At 33.4% G+C, this 17,163-nt stretch overlaps 1 protein-coding gene across 3 annotated transcripts; it reads right to left on the bottom strand.

Annotated features, from left to right (window-relative positions):
- Positions 1-421: 421 nt before the first annotated feature.
- Positions 422-14,180, bottom strand: LOC143225313 (uncharacterized). 3 transcript variants are annotated; one of them, XM_076454461.1, is made up of 8 exons: positions 13,934-14,180; positions 9,510-9,710; positions 8,976-9,050; positions 4,949-4,984; positions 4,485-4,568; positions 3,266-3,977; positions 2,102-2,652; positions 422-1,413 (listed from the first exon to the last, which is right to left on the bottom strand). In XM_076454461.1, the coding sequence occupies exons 1-8, from the start codon at positions 13,991-13,993 to the stop codon at positions 862-864; spliced, it is 2,271 nt and encodes a 756-aa protein (XP_076310576.1). In that variant the 5' UTR covers positions 13,994-14,180; the 3' UTR covers positions 422-861. The 3 variants fall into 3 exon arrangements, with proteins under 3 accessions (XP_076310576.1, XP_076310577.1, XP_076310578.1); XM_076454462.1 differs by having other exon boundaries at positions 3,470-3,977; XM_076454463.1 differs by having other exon boundaries at positions 1,275-1,413; positions 2,093-2,652; positions 13,934-14,179.
- Between the last annotated feature and the right edge of the window lie 2,983 nt (positions 14,181-17,163).

The raw sequence follows: 17,163 nt of genomic DNA, 5'->3' as shown, positions 1-17,163 counted from the left end.
AGATAGCCCTCGTGTAGCTTTGCGCGAAATTTAAAAACCAAAATAACAGACTCGACCAATTCGGGCAAATTGGGCTTACGTTCATCTAGGTTTTGAATCTCCCTCTAGTTCCGTTATTGTAACTCGTCCTTATCAAATTCTTGCGGAATTATTAATTTGATTAAAATCAAAAGATACCCACAGAATCTTAAATAGCAAAATATTTCAAACAAGTACGCGAGTAACGAAGTTTCAGACTTCGGATTATGTTACTAAAGTGAAAAGTATTAAATACCACAATGAAGTAAAACTTGCTCGAAATATAGATGGTGTACAACTTATAAGTTTGTAGCAAAAAGGATTATCATAAATTTTATCAAAATGTGTAACAAAAATGTTTGTTACATAGAGTAGTGGAATCGGGAAGAGAATTTGCTTAACATAAGGTTAGAAATTATATTTTTATTGAATTAAAAGTTTCAACTCAATAAAACAAAGCAGAACAAAACTTTACAATGTATATAATTAGCTTATTTAAGCCTTGTCTTTAGCTCTGATCAAAGTTCCTTAGATGTAATAAAGAAAGCATACTTTGGCTACCACACTTTCAAATATACTTCTTGATAAAATCCCAAAATCGTGGTTTATACAGGGAGTCGTTTTTGATTCCAATGAAAACTTGTAGCTTATTAAAAAACAAATAACGAGTTCCTTTATTATATCTGAAATAATTAAACAGTAAATCAAGTAAACACATTTATAAAATACAGCATGTCAACCTTCACACCATTAGCTAGGTCACCAGAAGGTAGCGGAGGCATAGGCAGGTGTAGAGAATGACTTGAAGATACAAGACCTAGAGTATAATCCTCACATTATTAGTTAGTCAGAAGAAGGTTGCAGGGGAATACGTTTAGAGAAGGACCTGAATATACAAGACCTGAAATGCAAGTGTGACGTATGTGACAAAGCATGCTCAAACAAATCATGCCCTAAAGTGACGAGTCCTTCGTTGTTCGTATAAATTGCTTCAACAGCATGGTTAGGTTTTCGAACAGAAAGTTCCTTTGATGTCTTCGTTTGTACAGGGCTAGTTTGAGAAAGGCTTTTGTATCGAATGTGGACACGAGGGGCTTGAAATCTTATTTTTCGATTTCGACAAGGGTATTTGGTAAACCACAATTTTGACCAGTGGCGGAAGTCTGTTACTCTATGTAACAAGATATTTCCTTCTGATGGCAGTATAAAATTCGTTTCATTTGGTGAATAATTACCTAACGATAACAGGTTTGCTTGTTCTGTGAAGTTAGAGGTTACAGGTGACGACACTGAGCCCTTTTCTTCTATTATGTCATCTGTTACAGAGAGTGGCAACATGGGTTTTTCCATTGCATCATTAGGACACTTACAATTGGTCTGATTATCATCAACAGCCTGAAAAACAAATAATTATGATGACTTAAAGTAATCCCTGTTAATCTTTTATTTAATTCAGTATACGTCAACATTCAAGAACGGTATATAAAAAAATAGCCTTTACTCAACCTACCATATCAGCATCTACTGATCTAGGTTTATCAACGTGTATTTGTTGCACTTAGGTTAAGCTCTTTCAACAAAATATCCTTTAATTAAAACAATTGAACAATGATAATTTAAAAGTCGATAACTGTTATTCGAAGTTATACAGAAAGAGGAAATGTTGTAGAATCAATAACAAGAAAACAAGTTTTTATGAATCGGGTTTTAAACTCAGTTAAGCTAATTTTCATGTTTCATTTTCGCGGCTTATCCTTATTAAAAGTGTTTATGAATAGTTAACCACAGAAACCCCAAAAAATCGAAATACTTCTAACAAAACCAGCTGAGCAAATCAGTTTTAGGTTACATGATACTGCGAAACGGAAAATTATTTAAATCACTGAAATATATCTTATTACTTGAGAAAGTTCCATCTTATTGTTCCCAAAAATACTGTTCTGAGTAAGACTGTGTCCGAGAGAAACGTTTGGACTAAATGGGATTTTAAGAAATGGTAAACAATGACAGAAAAACACTTAGTAAAAAAATCTCACTATAATATCAGTTAATACATAGCTACGACTATAATTACCTACTGTACCGGTAAATTAGATGAAATTTTTCGCTCTGGTGACAGATCATCTGAAGAGTGGTACGAAATGGATTCATTTCCAATTTTTGTTGAGGACAATAACGCGAACTGGTTTGAAATTTTTTGATTTGATGAAGTATTGCCCACTGGACAGACAGAGTCCACAAACACTGAATCGTCTTCCCTACAGGCTTTCTTCGTAGATACAACTTGAGAAGATGAATATGAAATATCTTTGTCAGAAAGACAAACTGCCTCACAAAGTCGTTGTGCTCTTTCTTGAGAGATACTAGTTTTCTTGGCGATTTGAACAGGATCAGATTCGTATCTTCTTAATGCTTCGTACGCTGTCGTCCTTGAAAGTTCTCCTGTATTTGGTTGCTGTGAGGATACAGAAAATCTACAAGATTGAGGATCTGGAGTCGATTTCTGCTCTGTTGTTTCTGAAACTGATGTCTCAATGATCAGTTGTTGGAAATCATAGTCAAGTGGCTCTGAGAAGCTACATTCTTGTTCGTCCGTTTTATATCCATAGGAATGTTTGTTTACGCTAGTTACATCTGGAAAAATGGAAAAAAATACAGAATGATGTGGATAAATAAGAAGCTGACGAATGTTTGTATTGACCTACAAATACAAGTTTTAATACAATCATTGAATGTACATCGACCTTTTAAAAGTCTCATTAAATTGTTGTTTTTTTTCATATATTCAAGCTTCGCCACGCCAAAGTTATCTGTGCTAGCCATCCTTAATTTTAAACAGGTAGAAATAGAGGAAAATCGCAATTGGTTAACATACACCGCCGACTCATGGGTTATTCTATGAGAATAATGGGATTTTACTACACTTTTCTCACGAACAAAAAGTGCATAGCGCGATTATACATTGAAGTTTGGTCCACTAACCACCAGGCCACACCTGAGCCATCATATAGAAAACATCTATCAAAATTAGCATTTAAGACATGCAAGTAACTTAACTACTAAAATTTACTGGCATAAAAACATAAGAAAATTTCATATTAATATACCATTAAGATCTCAATTGTATCAAATGAAATATGTTAGGAACTGCATAACACAAAACACAGACAATCAAGTAATAAGCTAACCAATTAACTAATATCATTTGTGTGTTTAATTGTATGATTTACTAATAAACATTTACTACCTTGATCACAGTTATCCATGCCTTTGATGGTTTTACAAGAGGTATGTTTAAAGTTAGGGTATATTTTATTACACTGGATCCTACTAAAGGGATAAGATGGGCAAGATGCTCGGCCACAATTCTGATCAGAAGTCGTTGTTGGTGCTCTTACTGAAAAACATTCCAAATCACAAGTTGGTGAAGAGATATTTTTTAGCTTCTTACTTTTGTTATCACTTTCTGTTTCTTCAGATAAGTATTGTTTAAGATGCTCAGATGTGGGGTCTCCGTGTACTGGCAACGTGTCGCGACTCGTTTCTTCCGAGTTATTGGTCAGGTCCACCATTCCACGAGAACAGTTTTTAACCACAGATGACCTTGAAGGTCTTTGACCAAGAGTTGTCTCTTCTAGTTTTGAAACATATCCATGATTTGATTTTCCCATTTCGTGCTGTAAATCTTGGTTTGAACTAAAACTCTGTCTCGGATCGGAAATTAAAGTAGTTTGAGTAGTATCCAGTTGGTCTTTCTTTGGAGCTTCCGAAGTTGGTTCAAAATCCTTGTTCTTATCCAATACAGATGGAGATGGGAAGGTTGGTTCCTCAGCTCTTGTTTCAGACACCATTCTTTCATTTACAAAATATATTCTACTGTCTTGAAACGACGGTAAGTTTCTAGTTGGTATCTTTCTTAGCTTCCAGAGGGCTTTCATGGAATAATAAATTAAAATTCCCTGTGAAGAAAAAAAAAAACGATTTGCGTCATCTGGATTTGAGTGAAGTATTTTTTAAACACAAACACCTGAATATCAAATTTATTTATCAGTAAGATAATTTTATGAATGTTTTTCTATCGAAAAATCTAACCACCTTAACGAAGGACCTTTTATAAGTACTGTTTAGTTTATTCGGCATTAACATAATACCTAGCAAACATTACACCCATATAATATTTTATGAACATAGTTTCAAACAATCCTGGAACATATTTCAAATTAATTTCGACGAAAACATGATTTCTTGTGGTGATCGCTTGACTCTTGCAATGAGGTTAATTGGGATTTACAAACGTTAGCATTTAAATGCTATTTTCAGTATACTTGTATAACAAATAATTTAATAGCTTCCAAAAAAAAAAAGTTAGGTCACACAATGGTCAAACTAACAAGAGATTATCCTGCAATGGATGGAAATATGGTCTCTTCTCTCTAACAAAACTATTTTCTTAAAGAAAATCTTACCTCGAAGACGAGGAGAAGAAGCATAATTGTAATGCATGGAGGAATATATCGTTCCAATACATTCTCTACCAGCTGTGTGCATTCCTGTAATGAGATGTTGCGTTAAAACTCCGCCAGAGGTACGATATATACTTCGCAGGTTTAGTAATTAGCTTCGGTATCAACAAAATATCAAATAAACATTAACGAGCACAGTCACTGACTCTAATAATTTAAATATTATAAGTAATAATTTTGTTAACTCATTACAAAATAGACATACATTTTTGGTGGGTATAGCATCACGAAAATTTAAATTTAATAATCTAGGTAAAATATCGAAAAAAAGGGTAAAGTGCAATATTAACCATGCTTAATCGAGCGCGTAACAGTTGCTTCTTTCACCGTTAGGATTATTACTACTATTATTACTTAGATCTATAAATTCTTACAAATTAAAACAGAACAAACTGATATTTTCTTACCTCACAGTATTCTGACATTTTGTATTCAATTTGAACCTATAAATAAATTTATTTCTCAGTGCTTTTTATTATTTTACAGTCATGATATTCACACATTAAAAATCGTGAATTATTCTTGGCATATAAATATTAAAACTTAAGGAATTGTGTTTCTTATACTAATATTTCAGTATTATTCGAGATCAAGTTATATATAGTTACCTAATTACATAATAGTTATATAAATTACTGCATTTTTAAATTACTTTAGAACGTCAAAGCAATAGCAGCAGCACACCCACATATTCAGTTTTGGAATGTATTTTTGATATCAATTATAGTTTAATTTTCTGAACTTCTAAGAAAAAAAATAAGGTTACAATAATATCACGTGCTAATAATTATTCCAAGTATGGTTTATTTACAACCAGAGAGTATTAAGTAGCCAGATAAAGGTGAAACTTGAAAAGATATATGATTGTTGAGTTGGTTATTGGGACTTAATGACACGGTAGGGTAAAGAACATTTAGTAGGTAACAGTTGCTTCAGTTAAGTGATCTAAATCCACGAGTAGGTAGCTTTGATACTCAATAGAAACATGGTAATGCCTGGACTTACTAGTACAAGTTTTTTTTTTTACTTGGATGTTGCATCATTTTATTGAGAATTTGCTATAAAAACGTATGAAATCTGGAGATAATATAACATATCATCCTACGGAGACATTAACATTTAATCAGATGTGTGTGTATGACGAATAGCTACAACCGGTGATAGAAGGAGGTGTTAAAGATGGTTTCACCCCATTTTTTTGAATAATAAAGCTAATTTGAACATGTTGATGATGTCTCGATCTCCGAGCTTTTCGATCCATCGCCTAACACGTTAGCCACATTTATCCTGTGATACACACAGGGATTATGCTTTTCTAAATTATCATCTTATTATCGTTTAGTTTCTTGTTGATTCAAGGCTGACGTAGAGTTAGTGAAATTGTCACGTGACTTGCACCTCTCCGTCTCAAGAGTTAATGACTTTGCCGACATTCACCCCATCGGGGCGACTTACCACGGGTAGTTCGTAATCAATTTTTTCTTTTTTTTGTTTGTTTGTGATTTGATCGGGATTTATCTTAACGTAGATTGCTCTTTTACCATGACATGTCACTAATTTAATATGTACCGTTAAGAAATGTGGTATTTTCAAGCAGTTTATTGCTACTTTAACACAAAGAACCGGCGCCATTTTAAAACTCCTTTCTGTATTGCTATTGCGTTACATTCAAAATTTAATTAAGTTAGCAGTAAATGTCTTGCAAATGCCCATAATTTAATATACATCATATCTTAAAGAAGCAGTACTTGGCTCGAAAACACAAATCTAGCACTTTTATAATGTATTTTGCTTGGTTGTACACAGAATTAATTCATGTTGTGTTCACGATGAAAATAAAGTTGAAAACAGTTCTGTTAGAGAATAATAGCATATTTATAAAATATTAGTATTACTAGTTGAATGAAGGCATCAAATTGGAAACGATGTCTATACTAAAACATTTATAGCGTAAAACATTTACTCACGTGATTATGGCATTGAAACTTGGAAATTAAACTTAAACAATGTATTGAAACTTGAAAATTAAGTCACAGGGCTTGTGTAATTACCTAGAAGTACATAGGTTGCTTAAATTAGGGATAATGCTACAAAAATCAATATCGGTAATTACAGATATCTCAAAACAATAAAAGATTAGACGCACATGGCTAACTTTCCATTGTTTAACTTTTATATTGCCTATGATAATGTTGACTGAAAAGGTTTTTATTATTTGTATTTTTTTCGAGTCACTTAAGACATTGTAGAACATGGATATTTCTAACAGACTACTGTAAGCTGCTGCTTATTAGGGCATAACTTGGAGTTGTAATGGAAAACTCACTGGTAATGTATAATGTAAATTATACTTTGTTGTAAATTAAATAGTTTTGTGTGGTCAAACGAAAGCAGAATGAATATATTGGTTAAAAAAAATTAAGTATTAGTCCGTATTCCAAGTTTCAGTTTTACCTGGTTTTATAATTTTTCTGCATTTAGCTCTCAGTGTTAATTTGCTTGTTTATCGTTGGTGTTAAGCACAAAGTTAAACAACTGGATATTGGTACTGTTTCCACCACGGGTATCTTAAACTTTTTCAGCATTATAATCCTGTAGACTTAACCGTTAAACCACTATGGAGCCGCAAAGGGCTAAATATTATGGTTACTATTTTATGATGCATATAAATTATCAAACTTTATCAGTCGTTAAAAGATAATCTACAAATGTTCCAAGTATGGTCTATAGTGCAAGATAGATTTCCAAGTATTTAAGTGCTATCGCTGAGTTTGTTTCTTCTAAGTTGGTTGTTTTAGCGTCGTGCATGATTTCCCAATTTATTTGAATATATGACAAATATATCAAAACTGTGTGATGCCGCCCCAAATTTGTGATGTTTACCAATCTGATGCCGTTTCCAGTCTTGTAATATTTACCAGAAGAAAAATGCCCAGTCATCAGAATCCTATTGCTAACCAGTCCTGCGGAGGGGATAACTGTCACTCCTTATAATGCAACCACAGTTTAAATATGGGTATCGCACGAGCTAAAAGTAGCTCAACCATAAAGCCAACTCTCAAATCATACATCTTTACACAGCGTTTTTGTGAAAAAGGGACTTTAGTGATTTATTACCATTATTTATATACTTAAAAAACAGCATGAACAAAAACAGTATTACCATTCGTTAGACAATAAATATAAAATAATGCAGGATCTCGTACGTAAACTTAAGTCAGTTTAGTTTAAAAAAACATTGTCCCTTTTATTTTATTTGGTTCAAGTACGTACATCAGCCATATAGAGAGCTCTGTTGGTTTGTTCATTGTGTTCATGGCTACACAAGACAACTGACAAATACATTGACTTTACATACATTCACTGTTGGCAGGTGTGTGTGTGTGTGTGTGTGTGTGTGTGTGTGTGTGTGTTGATATTGCGAGAGTTAATTTTTTAAACGTTGAAAAATATTGTTAATACGAGCCCTTCCACAAATTTATTAATATTTAACAATACTATCTTATTTTCTTGAATAATACTATTTTTCAGTGTAGTGTATGAAGTGTGTACTTCCACTTAAACATGAAATCAGAAATTAATGAGACTTAATTTAGGATTAATACAGAAAGCTATTCACTTTAATTTTGTTTCTAAAACACAAAACTTTCAAAATAAGTGGCTTGACTGAATTTTCAGGACATATTGTTTAAATAAAACTTAAAACATGTAATGTTAAACTCCGTGTAAACTATATAATTGAAGAATTCCTATAATCCAATATTTTGGCCAAGGTCTCCCTCCTCACCATAAGGTGAGGCAATTGTTTCTATACCTTTACGTGGGTGACTGTACGGTGCGCACCATTCGCCAATGAGGGAGGACAACTTGAAATGGGTGTTAAATTCTTAAAAAGTGTGTTAGAAAAGGGAGGTTTCAGAATCCACATGGATCATACCCAAGATAGTGGTGATAGAAAGCCAGAAAGTTGGGAAATGTTTGTTACATATAAAGATAATGAAGACAGACTGCGTTACAACAACTTGTTTTCAGTTATGTCACGTATATCACATTTTGTATCACTGATAATCCATATTTTAAATGTTTGTTGTATAGTTAAGCTAAAACAGAGAACAAGCGATATTTTACCAAAAAAAAAAAGCTGTGATAAGAATTACATTCCGCATTAATAAAGTTCCACATGACATTGAAAATAGAGAATTTTACGGGAATAAAAAGTACACGGTTCAAGTCCAAATTAAACCATTTACGAGTTATACTTGGAGAAGACGCCCTTCGTTAAGCTAGCTTTCTGGTTTCACAGTTACGAATAGATAACAAGTTAATAAAAGGAGTCTATAGCAAAAAAAAAAAAAGATTTGATTTAGACTTAAGTTCTGTAACCTTAGATACGCAAGTTTCAATATATGGCAATATATATTTGATCCCGTTTACCTTTTCTTTCAAGACTAGAACTGCTACGCTAAGTATAAACTGCATAATCATGACCATGTAGAGCCAACACAGAAACTGGAAAAAAAAAATTGTTTGAATATTTAAATAATTTACCTAAAAATTAAACCAAGTGCGTTAAAGAAGTGTATACAAAGCACTGGTAGGATAACTTAATTACAAATTATAGATTATTTGAAATTATAATTGAAGATAGTCACACGCTCACACAATTTGTCAAAGTACAAACAGACGTTCTTGTGAAGGGCGTGTAGAAATGTTTTGTATACATTGTAGTGATGCAACCACACTGTTGTACCACAGCCATGTATACAACCATGTTGTTGTCTCACTTCTAAAAAAGTGGAAAAATACATTATAGGTATACGAAGTTTTTTTCAGAGTTAAAAACATCAAATGGGACAATCTACAAGTTAAACGAATTGAACTAAGGAGTTTTTTGTCAAGTAATTAAATACACCAGTATTTAGTTAACAATAAGTATTTATTTTCAAAGTAAAGCAAACATTTACTCACAGAAAATAGTATCCACCTGACTGTGAAGCACCAACTACAGATTCCTAGTACACCTGTGATGACAAGAATCAGTCCTGTTGCCATGACAGCCGATAAAGTCCTTCCCAAGTCTTTCAGAGTCTCTCCATACATGTTAATCAGATGTGGTGCTATACTCAAACGCATCCTCGAACTCAGGACTATCAGTGACACGCCGCTTAACTAAATACATTAAAAAACGTCAAGTTGAGATATGCTGAAGAACATGAAGTTAGGGCAGGTAGAGCTCACGTACAACTGCATGAATATAACAACACGTAAGAGATTAAAAACACGTACCGGAAGTCCCTGTAGACCACACTTCATGAAGGTGGTGCTTATTTTAATATTAGTTTTATTCATATCTGTTCGTTGTTTAAGTTCAAAGCCAGACAACTGGATGTCTCTGCTATGCTCACCGCAAGTATCAAAGCCCTATTTTCTATATATATATATATATATATATATTTAAGCGTTATAAGCGCTCAGACTTATTGATAAACCACCAGGAAGAGGACTAGCACCTAAATCTCAACCACAATAGGTGGAAAATACAAACGTGTTATTACACGTAAAGTGATGGTGGGATCGAATAAGAAAAGCAAGCAGTTATCGTAGAATGACCAGGTCACTGGTGGTAGCGTTTACAAAGATGTGACTCGAAGTAAGAACATTTTTATTGGTGTGGATTAACTTCATCTATAAGACACTGACTGATGAAATGGGTTCTGTCACGGGTCAACCATTTTAGGAAGCTTATCCCTGGGTTTCTTTTATATACGATACATTGATGTTAAGAAATTCTTAAACTTTCTTCTTTGGTTGGAAAAAAATTATTTCACGAGGTTGAAAACGTAAGGGCTATTTGGCTGTGCTATCCAGAAGCTATGACAGAGACTCGCAAATTTTCTCGGCATATGGTTCTCTGGAACATTCTGCATCCTCGCTAAGCCCTCTTCCATCTTAATGAATCAATAGGTAATGAATAACCTAACAGTATTATGTATTTTGTGCATCAGCTAAGCTCCCTCGAAACATTCCTGCCCACCTACCCCCAGTTCAAGAACCCCTGATCTAAGGACTAAACTAATTAATTTAAAGAAGTTCAAATCTAAGTCTCAAATTCTGGTTCGAACAATTAAATACACAACCATAAAACTATGCTCGCCCGATAAAATTACCGACGAATTAGACAAAATAAAACAATACTTCATCAACATCAATAAGTTTCCTCCACAAACCATAGAAAACATTATACGCACACACAGACAAAGCAAAATCAACTAACAAAAGTAAATATATTTCACGAATTAAAAAATCACGAAACCATATACTGCTGCATAACATATGTTCCCGACATCAGCAGAAAAATAAACAACATTTGGCAAAAACTAGTAACAAAATACGACGACATTCCAGTTGATACCAAATTTATTTAAAAACCAGGCACAAAACTAAGGTCTATACTATGTAAAAACTACAATGACAAACACCACACCAACATTATTTATGAAATACAATTTGAAAACTGCCACGATTTCTATATTGGAGAAAGAAGTAGAAAAATGGAAACCAGATTCAAAGAACATAAAAAGTCACCTACACACGTTTTCGAACACTGCAAGTCAAATAAACACAACACAATCATAGAAAACACCCAAATACTAAATAAAGAAACAAACATAAACAAACGCAAAATTAAAGAAGCCTTACATATACAACAACTCAAGCCCCAAAACCAATACAAATGAACACCTTTATACCTATATTAATAAATATAATCAAAACATCTAAGCACGCCCTCTACATTCCTACACTCAGTTACACAACCCCCTTCAAACAAGTGGCCAGCTATGGGTCAGTTACCTCTTTCTTTGTGAACCTGACGATGACTGAAGAAGATCGAAACGTTGTTCACTCCTCTATGTAAAAAAAATTTCAATCCATACCAGCCGTTTTTACATGTATATTTCTTTACAAGTGGGTTTTCTCGTCATCACTGATCACTAACTGAATACACGTTTAAGATGGCAATATTTTATTAAGGATAAAATCGTGTATTATTCGTTACTACAGATACTTGACGTTTCAAACAATTTTTGAAGCCTATAGAGGCACGCTTCTAATATTTTAAAATTAATTCATGCCTATTTCAACTTGACATATCAAAAGAACACTGATCACTAAACACGTGGAAACATCTGATTTTCAGGTTTTTATCTGGGCCTTCACAAAACATGTTTGTTTTAATATAGTTTTAAAAAGGCTAAACAAAGATGTTCTGAATATTTGAATTATGACTTTATAAATAAATATTTGGTAATCAGAATTCTACAAGTAGCTTCGAGTAAGCTATTAATGTAAATAAACAGTGATGTTTCAAACAGGCTTTTAATAGATTTTTGCTTTCGTAGATCGATAACATACCAAGAAGCATCTTCCTAGCAGTATAACAATTCTAACTTTCTTCGATAGTTTTGGTGAATTTCCTTAAAGAATGCGAGATTCGTTTAGTCACTGGTACATGATGTAAATTGTAATAATAATATCCATTTTTAAAATATTTAGTATACTCTTAAACAATATTTCTGTAAATTCCTTAGTACACTGATTAAATATCAATTTTTTTAACCACAGCTACTAAGTTTACGTCAACTTACATTGGTTCAATTGACATATAATTAATTATTGATATTACTGCGCAAATGTAGTCGTGTCGGGCGAAAAAGTAATGCTATAAATGGGGCCTTAAGCATTTCCTTTTGCTACTTTGAGCAGTACCATACCAACCATTTGTTCGATATAAAGGTACGCTTGCTACGCATGGGGTTAAATGACTTGTTGTGGAAAAGTGACAGTTTTATACCTTTAGTAATAAACACAAAACAACGTTACCTTATATATTATCAGTGGGCACAAAATCACAGAGTGAACTGTATTATAAAACCAGCCAAAATGCAACCAGCTATATTGCCGTATACATGAAGCCTAACTCCTTTCTAACTTGTAGGGTAGCTCGTTCAAACGTTGCGATCTCATTCATCATAAAACAGTACGATAATCTGTATTCCCCTAATCGTACTTCTTCCTCCCAGATAATGTGCATATTTTGTGACGTTTTTACACATGTCCAGTAGTGCAGTATTGGTGAAACGTTTATGTTCTTTTCAAGTGTTGTTTCATGATAACCGTTATTTAAGAGTCACGTTTTAACTACATCGGTAATACGTAGCTCAACTGTTTATTGATTATAACAACATTATTTTCACCAAAAGTAAAATAAGACACAATCAGTAACATATGGGCCGAATACACTTCTTGATTCGCAGCGCCCTGTGTGATGGACTTCAGTTTAACCTATTCATGGCTTACGAGTACAGCTTGGGTAAGAAAATAAGAGTTATGTCTCTTATCACGTCGATGTGTATATAATATACATGGGTTGTCGAGTCCTTTCTAAAAACTCATATCGTAACTATAATCAATTCAGACGTGCGAATTTGAAGAATGACCGAAAACTTTCACCTGTTATATTTGTTACAATATCGGTAAAGATTTGTTTTTCAACTTAAAGTATTTTTATATGTATTTATTGGAATGCTGAATAAACTGCTTTTGCAGTGGGTTTTCACACAAACGTGAATGGACATATGTAGGACTGATAAACGTATTAACCCTACCAGTAGAGATAATGCCGGACCTACCTCGCGTCTAACCTTAAAATTAAACGTTTGACAATTAAATCAGCTCTGTTCGACAAGACTATCTTCCAGTGGGTTAAAAGTAAACCTAAGGTTCGATTTTTCTCGATGGACACAACAAATAACTGAACGTGGTTTGTTTTAAACCAAACTCTTCGAAAATCTATTCAACTTCTAAGATTAATCATGTAGAACAGCACGTGCAACATTAGTAGCACACAAGACATTTTAAGGAACTCAATATGGAAGTTGCAATAATTAAAGCAGATAAAAGAATCTATAACCAGCTATGATCTAATAGTAAAGAAAGAAATGGTAAGATAATTATTCATTCTGGTAAAAATAAATACAAATGTATTTAATATTATTTTTGTACAGATAAGACAAAATAAATACAGAAACAAACAGAAGATGATGTGAATTTGGATGTTCATTCCCGCCTAGTAAATTCTCATGACCATCGACTGTAATACGAAAGCCAATACACTGGTCTATTTAGCTACGTATTCGAAATTAATTCCCGATCTAAAGTTTATATGCAGAATATTACGTCCTAATGTTTGGTTATTTGTACTGCAATGTTGATTTATTCTGAGAATCAGACTCAGAATTTATTGCTTAAATTCTGTAATTTATATCAGTTAGAATTTAAACAATAATAATTAATTAGTAATAGTAAAAAATATCTTTTTAAAAATAACTTACCACCAACAATAAGCTGGAGACGAACGTCACCATTCTTACATATGGAATATTGTTAGCCATTTCCGACTCAGTTCACCGAACAACTTAAAAATATTTTAACGTATTCCAAACCTGTTTTTTTTTCAGTTGTTCATACCCACGTTACGCCTTGATCAAATGTGTTTAAAAAGCCTACCACCCTTCTCAAAAAAAGTCTATTTTTTAAACTCAATTTTATTACTTGACATCGTGATTATAGCGAAAATTGACAGAGGAGGCAAGCGCCCTCGTCTGGATAAAAGAGTTTTTATTTTTTTACTTTTAATATTGCTTTCAGTATTTATAAGAACACGCGCGACTTTCTATAACTTTGTTAGAGACCACCAGATGAAACTGATAAAACTAGTGTGAAACTCTTAATGGAATCATAATTATGGGATATTTTAATTTTAGAGAATTGCTAGAGTCAAACCATGAGGGGATAAAGGTTATTGTTGTTTGTTACTGAGCACAAAGCCATACAAAGGACTACTGGTATTCTGCCCATCCGGTTGCTACCAGTATAAGATGTACCACTGTTCCACTGTGGATGGGAGAAATGTTTTTGGAAACTGTTCAGAATGACTTTCTTCACCAAGTAGTCAATTAACATATTAGAAACAAAGCTATTTTATATTTATTGTTAACTATAAATATAGAAATGATGAAGTTGGTGGAAACTGGGGAGCATCTGGGTGCAAATGATCATTGTTCTATTAGGTTCGATGTTTCATTGCATATGGAGATAAGGTAACATTATATTATGGTTACAAATTTCAATGCCCCCTGCTAGTACAGCGGTAAGTTTACGGATTTACAACGCTAAATTCAAGGGCTCAAGTTCCCTCGGTGGATTCAGCAGATAGCTCGGAGTGGCTTTGCTAAAAGAAAAACACACACACATACAAATTTCAAAAAAGTACATTTTGAAAAGATGTAACAAGAATTATCTGTTATGAATTGGACAGCTGAGTTATTTAGAGACAATGATGAGTTGTGAACATTTTTAAATATAATTTCTTAAATATTCAACGTAAACATATTTTTATTGAAAAAAAATGGTGGCTACAAGTAAAAAAAAGTTGGTTTACAAAACGTATAAAGTTAAGAAAAAGCATCATAAATTTAAATTGTCCAGTACGACAGGAGACTTAGAAGATATTAGAAGACCAAGGAAACTTTTCAAACAGGAAATCAGGACTTCAACAGAGGATGTGAGAGAAATGGTTATATGAAAATGTAAAAATTAACAGTAAGAATTTCTTTAAATATGTTAAGGGTAAACGAATGCATTAATTTGTCCAAATATGGCTTAAGTAAGAGATTGAAATTCAATCTGATAATTCTTCTTGTAAGTCGTTCAACTGTCGTTTGTCACAGATGTTTGAGGTTAAAATAGTGATAACATAGTTTCTCGGTTGTCAGAGTTGGATGAATTTGGTGTAATGCATTTTATGCTTTTTAACGGGTTGGGGAGGTGCCTCCTCTATTCTCCAGCATTGAGTATCTTATTTGTTTTATTAATAGTGGTGTTTGAATTTTCAACTTGAAACACCCATGGGCTAAATGGCTAGGACAAAGTTTTTTATGGATCAAGTATAGCCGCAATCTTAATTTAAATTACTGAGCAACGATGAAAGAGGAACTGGCTAATTACATGTCTGTCACGTTTCTATAAGGTGTCGACATGGATAGGAGGTTGTGTCACGTTTCTATGAGGTTTTGACATGTACTAGAGGCTGTGCCACGCTTTTATAAGGTGTCGACATGAACTGCACAATACATCACGTTTCTATAAGGTGTGGACATGGACTGGAGACTGTGTCACGTTTATGTAAAGTGTCAACACGAACTGGACAGTGTTACATTTCTATAAGGTGTCAACATTGGGGTTTAGCCTGCCTAACGTGTCTGAAGGTACTGGATGGATTAAGGTCCAACATAAAGAAAGATATCTGGTCAACAGTACCCATTGCTACAATAGCTTTGTCCAGTTCTGAACCGAGTAACAGATGGTTGTTGGTCTTATAACGCGTCCACATCCGAAAGTGCGGAGTGTGTTCAGCTGCATCGGAACTTGAATCTTGGACTTACCAATCCACAACCTGACACACTCATTACTTAGCCACACCAGGACCTTAATTAGTAGTGATACCTGTCTGACAGTCTTTAGAACTGTTATGTACACCATAGGTTTTTTACAAATGAATTTTTAGAACTAAACCCACTAAGAAATTATAATTTTATAGTGATTTTATTTGCCATAACTGTTGTTACATTTTACTGGTTTTACTTACCCCTTTTCTTCAGTGACACAACGGAAAATTCGTAGCATTGCCATGCAAAAAAATGACTTTCGATACTCGTTGTGGGCACAGTACAGATAGCTCATCGTGTAGCTTTGTGCTTAATAACAAACAAAAGAGGAACATATTTCTTTTTGTTTTATACATGAATATAAGGGCTTTTACTTCAATTTTTTAGGCTTACCGTGTTTATTCAGTATTTAAGTTTGTGCTTTTTGTTCGTGCAAGAGTTTTGCTTCGATGGCGATCTTCTTCTAGTATTCAAAGGTAAGAAAAGTTTATCTCTAAAACTATGTTTTCATTCTTGTAGCGATTTACAGTCATGTTCAGCTCACACTTTCCTCTAATGAAATACATTAACTGCTTCTCTAACAATTCAAACTTAAGATCTACTCTATGATGTTCGGTTAAGATAACTTCCTTATATTATAAAAATCTAATTTCAATACTCGTGGTGGACAGAGATAACATAGCTCGTTGTGTAGCTTTGTGCTTAAGAGCAAACATATAACAAATGGTTAATTTTAAATATTATTTTTTTATATTTACGATAAATTTAGTTTTTATTCTCAACTACAATTTGAGAAATTCTCTCAGCGAAAACAGCGCTTTCATTTGATTTAGTCGACTTTTTAGCATATCGTCTCAGATGTTCTCGAGACGAACTAGTTGTGGATAACTCCAACATGGTAACATGAGTTAAAAACCATTATAAATTTATACTTAATAGCTGAAAACTTAATCCAACGATGACCTCATAGTTATTTATATGTGTCTTTCACAAATATATTATACCTGCCGAGAGCTAAACAGTGAAAAAACACATTGTAATCTAATTATCATATGACGTTGATGTGTGTAGCGAGATCTTGTTCCGATACACACTTTTATAAAATTGAACGGAAT

This window comes from Tachypleus tridentatus, chromosome 9, assembly GCF_004210375.1.
Source record: "Tachypleus tridentatus isolate NWPU-2018 chromosome 9, ASM421037v1, whole genome shotgun sequence".
NCBI classification, from domain to species: Eukaryota; Metazoa; Arthropoda; class Merostomata; order Xiphosura; family Limulidae; genus Tachypleus; species Tachypleus tridentatus.
The sequence above is the reverse complement of the archived record's forward strand: the minus strand, read 5'-3'. Positions and strand labels throughout refer to the sequence as shown.

What these genes read in the sequence shown, in the direction of transcription:
- LOC143225313 (XM_076454461.1), bottom strand. Translation starts at nt 13,993, where the DNA reads ATGGCTAACAATATTCCATATGTAAGAATGGTGACGTTCGTCTCCAGC. An exon ending in TCAGGTGGATACTATTTTCT is followed by an intron (nt 9,051 to 9,509) that starts GTGAGTAAATGT and finishes TTTTTTTTCCAG; the next exon opens with TTTCTGTGTTGGCTCTACAT. An exon ending in AAATTTCATCTAATTTACCG is followed by an intron (nt 1,414 to 2,101) that starts GTACAGTAGGTA and finishes TTTGTTTTTCAG; the next exon opens with GCTGTTGATGATAATCAGAC.